The 11,935-nt window shown below is 49.4% G+C and overlaps 1 protein-coding gene across 1 annotated transcript in view; it reads left to right on the top strand.

Annotated features, from left to right (window-relative positions):
• The first annotated feature begins 356 nt into the window (after positions 1-356).
• Positions 357-11,935, top strand: part of LOC127600548 (cell adhesion molecule 4-like) — a 184,141-nt gene continuing 172,562 nt past the window's right edge. Inside the window, exon 1 of the mRNA XM_052065212.1 lies at positions 357-761. Coding sequence (XP_051921172.1) covers positions 689-761 — 73 coding nt within the window. The 5' untranslated portion in view covers positions 357-688. The remainder of the gene's footprint in view (positions 762-11,935) is intronic.

Here is an 11,935-nt window from a genome sequence, read left to right as displayed (position 1 = left end):
AAAAAAAAGACAAATATTATTTTTACTACCGACCGCCACTTTGTTCTGAAGCTTTTAATGGGCTCTGAGACCATATGGGACAGAACCGTGACGTCACTGTTGACTTCTTCCAAGTCCGGTGCACTTTTAATTCGCATCATATAAAGACAAATAACCTCAAGCGCCAATAATCCGTTTCACTCCCATCGCGCGCTTTATGCGTATGAGCAATAAATTTCTCATTTGCCCCTCCTAGCATTATCATTGGGCGATCAATCACGTGTAGAGGAAAGGGGTAGGCGGTGGGGGCGCATTGATTCCTAATTTACCCCCCCCCCCCCCCCACCAACCCCCTCCTCTTTCCTCTGCCTGGCGTCGTTATCAAAAGTCAGCACCAGGAAAAACCGGCCCGAGCCGTCAGCCGGTCCCGCTCGCTCTCCCTCCTGGCGCGTTGACACTCCGGCGGCGGAGAGAAAGTGGGCGTGGACGTACGCAACCGCAAGACGCACGCGGACGCGCGCGCGCAAGGTAGGCACGCACACACCGCGAGTGCGCGCCAGCCCGGTCGCAGCGAGCGCGTGTTCCCGGTGCGAGTGAGCGACTGACCGAGTTGAGTCCACCAACGTCCTGCAAAAGCCAACAGGAATTACGACCGCTCACCGCCGGGGGTGGGGAAAAAAGAGGAGGAAGAAGAGAGGAATACTCGACCATGGCGCTGGCGTCCGTGTGGAAGTACCGCGTCCCCTTCGTCGCCATCGCCGTGATCTGCCTGGCGCACACCGGTAAGACGCTGCTTTGCTTTTTTTCTCTTTTTCTGTTCCGCGTGCAAGTTTGCGTTGAGGGAGTTGGCGCAACCCGCACTCGACTTGTTTAACGCTTCTTGCGTGTCGCTACTCGGACGCCGCGAGACGCACCGAGAAGGAAAAACAAAAAGTGAAAAGGTTGGCGGTTGCATTCCCAACGCGCCGACGGTTTCGCGACCAGAAGTGTGCAGCTGGTTCCGGGCTCCCTTTGATTGCTTGCTTGCTTGTGCGTGTGAGGAAGACAACCGGAGCGTTTCGATTTTGGCGAAAAACTGCGATCAATTAGGCACGCTCAGCTACGGCTGGATTTGCAGTTTTTTTTGTTTTTTTTTGCATTTGGTTGTTTTTGCATTTCTGGGACAGTGCTGGTTCGCTTTTATGACAAGTCTGCCTTGCAGGTGGAGCGGTGTCAGGTTGAAATATTTTTGCCTTTTGCGGGAGTTTGCGAGTTGCACATTCATATTTTGAGAGAGGGGGGGGGGGGGGGAGTAAAAACTATTTTCTTCACGCTATTCGCTCATTAAATCGGCCACCTTTTGCATGAAAAGGAAGACAACGCGGAGGGCTTTCCTCGGTTTACGTCGATCCCGACATACGACTTAAGACGTTTAGTTGCGGCTGTACTTAGTTTTAAAGTACAAATCCAATGACAAAAAAAAAGAAAAATTCATTCGCGATACCATATGCAAAATTAGGGAGGGGGGGGGCGGAATTCATGTGATGTAAATTGCAGTTTAAAAAAACCTCACTTTATCCGGCCTACAGTTACAGGAAAAAACGTGACTAAATTAGTTCAATTATCTTAAAAAAAAAAAAAAACTTTTCTTTTGACGTTTATTAGGTATTGGAGTAATCCAAAAATATGTACAAAAAAAGAAATCAAATTAGTTACTATCCAAATGACATAATCTTATTTTTGAACTCGTTCCTGTATGGGAAGAGATTTTCAAGCAGCTCGCCCAATGCTGTGGATGGATTTCCATTTCTTATGCGCACCTCCCAGGAAGACAACAGGGTGGGCAGAAGGGGGTTGGGGGGGTTGTTTAGACCAGAATTTTGCATGAGTTTGCCCTTGTTCCCCCCCCCCCCCATCCCCATGCTTGTGTGGCTTTTCTAGGGGTTGTTACAAATCGATTTCTTTCACAGTATGCTTCTTGGTTATTGTCCATCTGCGCTGTCTAGCGCCATCTAGTGCGAATTTGTCCCATCATCTATTCCGTAAATGCGAGGGAAGCAGAGTGATGTCCCGGCAATTATGACCCAATCAAAAAAAGGAGCCCCATTGAGAAATGAAGTGCTGTTATCTTGCTCGGCAACACGTTTCAAGCGGGCTTTGTTCGCAGTTCATACTTGCATGTCTTCAAGGAAATTGATATGTGACACATTTTTCTTTCCTGCCGGCGGCTTTTTATAAGAGACGTGTGTTTGTTTTTCCTAATGCACGCGGTCACGATTCGGGGGGGAAATTGGGTGCGACTGAACTAAAATGTCTGCACCTGATGTTTGTTTCCCCCCCCCCCCCTGCTAGGCTGGTTAAAGGTTGTTACTGCTGTGATGCTGTCATCGCGCAGGTGGGAGACCCGCACGACTCCGACATCGGAACTCTGATGCCAAGCTCGCCCTATTATAGCTTGTGCATTGATTGATCCCCTCCTGTGTGTGTGTGTGTGTGTGTGTGTGTGTGAGAGCCCCCAGGGGCGACGCAGTGAAGATTTATATGCATGAGCTCAGAGGCGTTTATGCCTCATACAAAAAAGGTGTACGTGTGTATGTTTGTGTGGGCACGTTATTATGAAATTGCCCGCGCGTCGCATTTAAATGCGGCCCGCGTCGCTTACAGTGGCGTCTTCTTCTTCTTCGCGCGAGCTCCGGGCGGGCAACCTCTGCTTGCTGATCACCGTCATTAATCTAGCCGATGACGGTGGCCAGGAGAGAACGTTGGAGGTGGGTGTAGTGGTGGTGGTGGGGGGGGGGGGGGGGATTGGCATGGTAGGTCTGACAGTCACGGAAGAGCCTTTGTAAAGCATGTGCATTTATATTGTACGGGAAAGGCTCAATTTTTGGGAGGAAATCGGCGGAAGCGATCCTCAGGAAAGACGGCGGGCGTTTTGATTACGGCAGCTGCGAGGCGGTTGGGGTCTTCAAAAACTAAGGCCCGGCGGCCGTCGCCGTTATGTTCACATTCATTCATTCATTCATTCATTCATCTTCCTAACCGCTTGATCCTCACTAGGGTCGCGGGGGTGCTGGAGCCTATCCCAGCTGTCTTTGGGCAGTAGGCGGGGGACACCCTGAATCGGTTGCCAGCCAATCGCAGGGCACACACAAACGAACAACCATTCACACTCACACTCACACCTAGCGACAATTTAGAGTGTTCAATCAGCCTGCCACGCATATTTTTGGAATGTGGGAGGAAACCGGAGCACCCGGAGAAAACCCACGCAGACCCGGGGAGAACATGCAAACTCCACACAGGGAGGCCGGAGCTGGAATCGAACCCGGTACCTCTGCACTGTGAAGCCCACGTGCTAACCACTGGACTACCGGGCCGCCCTGTTCAACATTTAGAAAAGTAAAAATTTTTGACTGGTAAATACCGACTTGCAAATAGGTCCGACTGCACCGATGAGTTTGAAAGTGTTTATTTGTTTGTTTTTTTTAAAAATGGTTTTTCATTGTGTCGTTGCAATGCATTTTGTGTATTGACTTCTGCGCTCTATGTGTGAGTGGAGAGACAGATTTTGTGGCGCCAATGCATTCATTCATTCATCTTCCGAGCCGCTTGATCCTCACCAGGGTCGCGGGGGGTGCTGGAGCCTATCCCAGCCGTCTCCGGGCAGTAGGCGGGGGACACCCTGAATCGGTTGCCAGCCAATCGCAGGGCACACATAGACAAACAACCATTCGCACTCACACTCACGCCTAGGGACAATTTAGAGCGTTCAATCAGCCTGCCGTGCATATTTTTGGAATGTGGGAGGAAACCGGAGCACCCGGAGAAAAGCCACGCAGGCCCGGGGAGAACATGCAAACTCCACACAGGGAGGCCGGAGCTGGAATCGAACCCGGTACCTCTGCACTGTGAAGGCGACGTACTAACCACTGGACTACCGGGCCGCGTTATGTTCACATATAAAAAAAAAAAAGAGAGAAAAGAAAATTCCTTCAGTTTGTTGCATCCGAAGAAGCGCGTCCCATCACAACAGTGCTGAAGGGGACATACGGTATTATGGAAATGCGCTTTTTAATTGGTTGTATACAAATTGTTTGGTCTCCGGAGCGTTTGGCTCCCCATCAAGTGTGAAATGAATCTGCCAAAGTAAGTCTTTTGCCAAAAGGATATTTTTGAAAACGCGGGCCGTTTGACTCGGGGGGGGGGGGGGGGGGGCAGGCTGGCTGAAGATCCGGAGCCATTTTCGAGCAACGCCTGCGATCTGATTTGCCGGACGCGCTTGCAATTGAATAAATAAAGATTTTCTTTTTTTTTCTTTTTTCTTTTTGGGGGCGGGAAAGGAAGAACTTCCATTTCTTTGTTGAAAATATACATTTTTTTTCCTGTTCAAAAACAACCAAATCTAGTCCTGGGCATCGATTATTGTCTCTCTCCTCTGGAAAAACCACAAGACACGGAGACAAAGCATTATGCTTGTCAAAGGGAAACTCCTCAAATTACTCGAACATAGTTCCTTGGTATCCAGATGCCAGAAAACGGGGGCATAAAAATGGCTTACTCCGTTTGCGTGCGGCAGAACAGCTAAATGCCGATGCACCGCATTTACTTTGGTAGGGTACAGTTGTCCGATATGTCGATTTAGATTCGCCCAGAGGGATCCATCGATGCCGTAGCCGATTAAAAATCATCTTTCAGTCAGTTGTGTCGGATGAGGAGAACGTTTTGTGACAGAAAGGGGTGCGGGGGGGCGGGGTGGGGGGGGCGGCGACGGCGCTGCCACTTGCCGGCGTGTCTTCAGGGCAGCCACAAAAGCCTGCGACCGAAAATTTCGCACCCTCCGACTGAATGTGTCCCCGACTCCACCTCCTCTGCCGGCCCAGTATTAATAACCCCCCCCCCCCCCGCACCCCCGCCCAAATCCACATCTGTATTCCTCCACCATTTCGTTGCCTCCATTAGCACTCAACTTTTTGTATTCCGCATTAAATCACCTCCATTTGTTTGTTTGAATACTCGCCCCCCCCCCCCCCCCCCGACCCCACCCCTCCCGTGTCATTATGTTTGGACCTCTCTTGGGCACTCTGCTGAGATTGGATTTATTTCCCCCCTCGCATCGACGACCTTTACATGTAACATATATTTATTTTTTTTGTATGTGGGGATGGGAGCGGGGGGGGGGGGGGAGGGCAGAAATGCCATCCTTGAAAATACCAGAAAACACAACAGTTCTGCAGTACCATTCCTGCCCCCCCCCCAACAAACAAAGTTGTTGCGTGTGACGGCGTGAGGAAACCGACATCAAATCAACAAGTATACTCGGGTTCGGTTCACGCGATTTGTTACCATGGTGACTGACTTGGAGTTTCTCTGAACTGTCTGTCTGAGCGCGGGGGGGTGGGGGGGGACTCATTGACGTGCGATGACAAACAATGGTCACTTCACCCGAGAGCGACGATTTACCTGCTGCTGTTTTGGTGAGCAACCCAGCCCAAATGGGACCTGCGGTTTCATCACCGCTTTGGATTGCCGTGCGGGTAATTTGGCGCGCGGCGTTGATGAAAATTATTGGGGAAAATATGTCGGGTAGAGCAAACGCGCTCGGGTGCGTTTCCTTTGGTGTCGCCCGTTGTCGGATTCCTTCGGCCCAGTTCAAAATTGCCCTTCCCTTAGCTTCGCCGCTACTTTGCCCGGCTGCCTTTTGTTCCCCGGCAGACTGCGTCCAGAGCCAAACGTTTCTCCTTGATCCGAACCTTGAAGGGATAATTCACCCACAAATAAACTTGTCAACAATTTAATTAGAACGTGCGGGTGCTTCTCGGGGCGGTGGTGAGCCGCCACCGGCCCCCGCCGCTCGCTATAGTTCAAGGCAGCGACTTGATGCGCGATAGGATATGCGATTGTCTCTCGAGTGTCCGAAGAAAGATTCTCTTGATTGCTTATGCTGAAGTGCTGGCTGTTTTAAGATAAGATAAGATAAGATAAGATAAGATAAGATAAGATCAGGATAGATAAGATAAGATAAGATAAGAAAACCTTTATTAGTCTCCGCAATTTTGGGAGAAAATAGTTTTTTTCTTCTCTTGGATTTGAAAGATTTTAAGTGATTTTTTTTGGGTGTGGTTTATGGTTAGTCGTTTTTTTCCCCCTCTGATTATTTTGGATGTTTAAAGAGTTATTATTATTCTTATTATTTTTTTTTATCCCTGAGGATCAAAAAGAGGGGCGGCCCGGTAGTCCAGTGGTTAGCACGTCGGATTCACAGTGCAGAGGTACCGGTTCGATTCCAGCTCCTGCCTCCCTGTGTGGAGTTTGCATGTTCTGCGTGGGTTTCTCCGGGTGCTCCGGTTTCCTCCCACATTCCAAAAACATGCATGGCAGGCTGATTGAACACTGCCAAATTGTCCCTAGGTGTGAGTGTGGGTGCGGATGGTTGTTCGTCTCTGTGTGCCCTGCGATTGGCTGGCAACCGATTCAGGGTGTCCCCCGCCTACTGCCCGGAGACGGCTGGGATAGGCTCCAGCATCCCCCGCGACCCTAGTGAGGATCAAGCGGTACGGAAGATGAATGAATGAATGGATCAAAAAGATCCGAGCGCGATTATTGTGCAGTGTGTTCAAAGTGATTTTTTTCATCTCCGATTTGGAAGATCCTGACCGATTATCACTTGTTGTGGGGGTGTGTTCGGAGAGATTTTCCCCAACTGATCTGAAAGATCCTGAGCAATTAATTTACAGGGTGGGGGGGGGGGGTGAGGGTGTCAACTGTGATTTTTAATTTAATTTTTATTTTTTTAACTCCATGATCCAAGAGATCCTGAATGATTATCCTCTGCATATCGTCTTCGTCCTTTTGCAACCTCCCGGATCTGAAAGATCCCATGCCATTATCCTGTTTAGAATGATTTTTTTTTTTGGTGCGTTAAGAATGATTTTTATTTTTTTTCTCTGCACCATCTGAAATATCTGAATAGTGGTTTGTGCTGTTAGAAGAGATTTTTCCGAACTGATCTGAATGATTCTGAGTGATTATCTGTGGTGTGTTAAGAGTGATGACATGAAATATCCTGAGTGATTAGTGTTTGTGTTTTGTATGAAGGCTTTTTATATCTGACTGATCCGCAAGATCCTGCCCGATTATCTTGTGGTGCGAGGTTCGTGAAGGGTGTTTACAGTATTTGTTTTTCGGGTAGTAACAATCGGAAATCTTAACCTGCGCAATCTTTACGATCAACGAAATCAAATGAAATCAGACACTCGCCTGATTGTTTAAAAATGGGCGTGTCGGTGTGTCAGCCGACTCAACAGAACGCACGCCCGTCGGAGAAGTTGACCTTTTTGGAAGTGCGTGCGTCTCCGTCGACACGTGACGTCCGAAAGGCGGTCCTGATAGGCTAACCCAGAGGTGGGCAAACTACGGGCCCCGCGGGCCAAATCCGGCCCGTTGGTCTTTTTAATTCGGGCCCGCCGAAGGTTGGTACACAATAGGGTTCGACGTCAACGACCGCATTCATTTCATTTGGACTTGTAATGACAGGCATTTCAACGCCAGGTGGCACAGTTACTTCAAGTTGCAGAGCATTGGGAGGAAGGGGGAGACACGATACGGAAGCCCGCAGTAGCGCCAAGTCAAGCAAATCCCGTTCGATACGATGGAATAATGTACTCTTAAAGTCTGAAAAACGTTCCAAAAAATGCAAAATACTGTTTTTTTTTAAATAAAGAAATCCAATTAATATTATGTCGAATTTAGTTCACACTTTTGATCGGGCCCTCCATAATATTTTCTGGCTCTCATGTGGCCCTATGCAAAAAAATAATTGCCCACCCCTGGGCTAACTCCACAAGATCCCATAAACAAATTGGAGCGTTTTGCCAATCGGGCAAAGTCATGACTTGAGAGAGTCTCGCAGCTCATTGTGGGATGGCTTTTATTCCCCCCCCTCCCTCCCCCGTGAGGATTTTATGGCTCTATTACTCAGACGAGGCTCGAGTTTCCTCACTGCGCATTTAGTGGCGCTGATGTTTTTTTTTTCTGGGATTCTCTCCTAATCTGCCCCCCGTAGCGTCCGATGTGATTTGTAATTGTTTTTGGAGCGCTCGTCCCATTGATAAGACCGTTGTCATCCCCCGAGCGAGGGCATCGCAAGACTGGATGAGACGCAGCGGGGGCATAAAGCTGCGAAACAACAAAAACGGCGGGAAAGGATGTGAATCTTTTCCAATTTTAACCACTTCTTTTCGCAGCGGAAGTCACGGAAATGGAATGAATGTGTTCCAATTCTTTTCATTTCTTACCAGAGTGAGTGCGCGTGTTGCTATTTAAAATTTGGCGTGTTTATCCGAAACTGACAGCTCTTCAAAAATGTTTTTTTTTTTTTAATTGTCAGCGGCATTTTGCTGAGCAGAAGACTTCCTTCCATCTTTCATTTCTGGTTCGAACGTTATCTCCGGTCGTCTCTCATGAGGCGGCGATTTTAAATTCCCAAGGAGTCGCTTTAAAAAGTCTTCAGTGTGGTTTTCCTGACCACAGATACCTTTGAGGTCTTGAACTTTTGGTGGGAAGTTGCACCTAAAAAAAAAAAATCAGAACTGTTTGCAAGCCAAAGTTCGATTTCTGAGTTTTGTTTCAATTACGTTGCCATTCCAATAAATCGATTAAAAAAAAAACCAAAAAAAACGGATGAGCATTTAAAGTACGGTGATTTAAAAGTACGGTGATGCCTTCACATGTTGGGCAAGGTGAGCCGCACGCACTTTTAGATGTGAATCGAGGCGAGCAGTGAACGCACAACCGTTTCTTGGCAATCAGCGCGTTGCCCACGGCAACAGTGTAGCGAGGGGTGACTTAGACCCGCCCCTTAAAGGCTTATGTGCTGTAATTACGCTTCTCATAGTAGTTCATTTGTTTCCGTTCTCTTCAATTATGTTTAATAATATATAATTATATATTTTTCTTTTAAGCGCCCCCCCCCCTCCCCCACAGCCGTTTGGGTAATGGAACGGATTAACGGCCTTTCAAATGATTTCAACGGGCAACAGTTTGACATTCGAATGAATTGGCATTTCGAGCTTGCTCACTGAGCAAATCAACCGTGTAAGCGCATAATTTTTATTCATTCATTCATTCATTCATCTTCCGTACCGCTTGATCCTCACTAGGGTCGCGGGGGGTGCTGGAGCCCATCCCAGCTGTCTCCGGGCAGTAGGCGGGGGACACCCGAATCGGTTGCCAGCCAATCGCAGGGCACACATAGACGAACAACCATCCACGCTCACACTCACACCTAGGGCCAATTTAGAGTGTTCAATCAGCCTGCTACGCATGTTTTTTTTGGAATGTGGGAGGAACCGGAGCAACCCGGAGAAAACCCACGCAAGCCCGGGGAGAACATGCAAACTCCACACAGGGAGGCCGGAGCTGGAATCGAACCTGGAACCTCTGCACTGTGAAGCCGACATGCTAACCACTGGGCTACCGGGTTCCCTAAGAACAATATTTGAGTTTTCAATCAGCCTGCCATGTATTTTTATGGAATGTGGGAGGAAACCGGAGCACCCGGAGAAACCCACTCAGGCCCGGGGAGAACATGCAAACTCCACATAGGGAGGCCGGCTATTTTTTATTTTTGGACCGCTTTCACTGCAACGAGGCGTCATTAATTCAGGGCCATCCTACCACGTCACTTGATATAATTAATTCCACCCCCCCTTGGAGAACAAAGCAAATGAGATGTGATTGAGTGATTGACAGGCGCCCGAGCAGACATCCGCTGCTAATTGAAGGCGTCCGTCTCCATTGACCATTCGTTTAATTGCACATCGGCGAAACGTTGCGTCGCTAATCAAGCCGGCGCTAATGCGGACTCGTGCTTTATGGCCGCCACCTCATCACCTCGCCATTACTATTCCCCAGACGGCGCTTGCAATTGGCTGCCCCCCCCTCACCCTCCAACTTAACGCCGCAAGTTTTTTTTTTTTTTCCCCAAGGACGGCGGCTTCGGCTCGTCCCAACCGAAGCGCCTTTCTCACCTTCTTTCCTTGCTCATGACCCGACGTCCCGCTGAGCTAGCAGCTTCCCTCCGAGCCAATCGCCCAATGCGGCGTCTTTTACCCTCCGCATCGCCACTTCGCACCGTCTTCATTTGGAGGTCAACCCTGAGTGATGTTTAAGGTCTGTCAGAGATGAACAAAAGAGTAAGCTGACACGGAGGGGGGGTGGGGGGGTGTGTGAGTGGAGTGAACATTCCGACTTGTTGCCATGACGTTTAAAAGTCAACATTTGCGCCTCAGCCGTTGTAACATTTACGCTCGTCGCGATTCTATGGTTATCGTGACATCGATGAGGTGCTTTGAAATGCGCCGGAATATTCCTGCGATAGACGAAATGGCGTGAAATGGCGACAGAGTATTTATTTTATTGTCAATATAAATTTCACATTTGTGCATACAATGAGGCGGTGGAGCGGCGAGCACGTGGGGCTCACAGTGCAGAAGTCGTGGGTTCGAACCCAGAGTCGCTATTTTCCAAGCGCTGAGTTGCCAACGTGACGGTTTGGTCACGATATTTAAGAATTTTTTTTTCACCCCCCAAAAATGTTTCAAACATGATTTTTGTTATCAACAAAAAATTGAGAGTGATGTCACTGTCAACACACGCATTCTGCGCCGTTTCCCCGTTCCCATTCTCGCGTAAGCGTTTCGGCCTCGCCGTCTGGTTTAACGGCCGCCCTCGTTGTTGTGACACCCGTCTCGGGAGCTCCCGTAGGGCGGCGTTCTAACATGGTGAGACGATTGTAACCCCACCCCCCCCCCCCCCCCCCCCCCCCCCCCCCCCACACACACACACTCGACTGCAGATGCTGTGATTGGACAAGAGTGGCTGATTGGGCTGAAAATGCCAAGTAGGGAGAATCGAAGGGCTGGCATCTTGTATACTCTTCTAGTCAACTGGAATGAAGAGTGGAGGGAGTTGTAATCAGGTGCTCATCCGAGATCAGAAAGAGTAGAACGATCCAATAAAAGCCAATTTCTGCGCCTCGCCCTCCGGGAGGTCTGCGAGTCGAGCGAGGGCCCCGGCTGATGAAGAGCGAGCAGGCCAGATAGCCCTGGCCAGCCGGGGACTGATGAGGTCACAGCCGACTGACTGGACAGAGTATAAAAGAGCCAAGCAAGGAAGTGATGGTGGTAGGGGGGGCGAGGGGGGTGTTTGGGAGTCGCCAAGGGGGCAGACGTCGCAGACCAGTGGAGCGCGAACGTGCCAAAGCTCAGTAGGGGAGAGTCAGGCGGGAGAGTCCAACAAACGAGTGAACAATGGCGGCATTTGGGCGAGGACACCAAGGGGAGGGGGAACAAAAATTGCAGAACGGGGAAAATAAAGCGCGGAATGGAAGGAAGAGAGCAGGGGGCAAATAGATGGATGGATGCTGATGGTCTCGGATGAAGATGGGAGTGAAAGGGGGGGGGGGGTCAGCCATCGCTTCGGAGGGCCGCGGTTGCTCGTGATGTGACGAGGTCGCAAAAAAGAACGCCCGAAGCTCGGCAAACGAACACACCAACGTTTTGAACATCGGCAAGAACCCCCTACCCCCCCACCCCCCGTTCAATAAAACCAAGTTTGCCAATAACCGCACGCAATCTTCTGGATTTTCTCAGGCATCCCCGTCCGTCCACAACGACCGCAATTACTAAATGGGCGTCGAATGTTTTTGCCCATTCAGGCTCCAATGCTAACAAGCGCTAACAAGCTAGCAGCCGCAGCCTGCTAGGATAATCGTTATTAGCATATCGAAGAAAAACGATAATCCAAGTCAGATTTATTCGTATGTGTCAAAAGTCATTTAAAAAAAAATATATATCCCGAGGCCTGTCTGAAAATCAACAGCGAATGGCCCTCCTCGGCCAGGAGTTTGGCCCGCGGCGACAATCGCGTAGCTCACGTCGCCTCGAAATCGCGCCGTCCTTTCATTTCGATCTAATTT

The sequence above is a fragment of the Hippocampus zosterae genome, chromosome 5 (assembly GCF_025434085.1).
Source record: "Hippocampus zosterae strain Florida chromosome 5, ASM2543408v3, whole genome shotgun sequence".
NCBI classification, from domain to species: domain Eukaryota; kingdom Metazoa; phylum Chordata; class Actinopteri; order Syngnathiformes; family Syngnathidae; genus Hippocampus; species Hippocampus zosterae.
The sequence above is the reverse complement of the archived record's forward strand: the minus strand, read 5'-3'. Positions and strand labels throughout refer to the sequence as shown.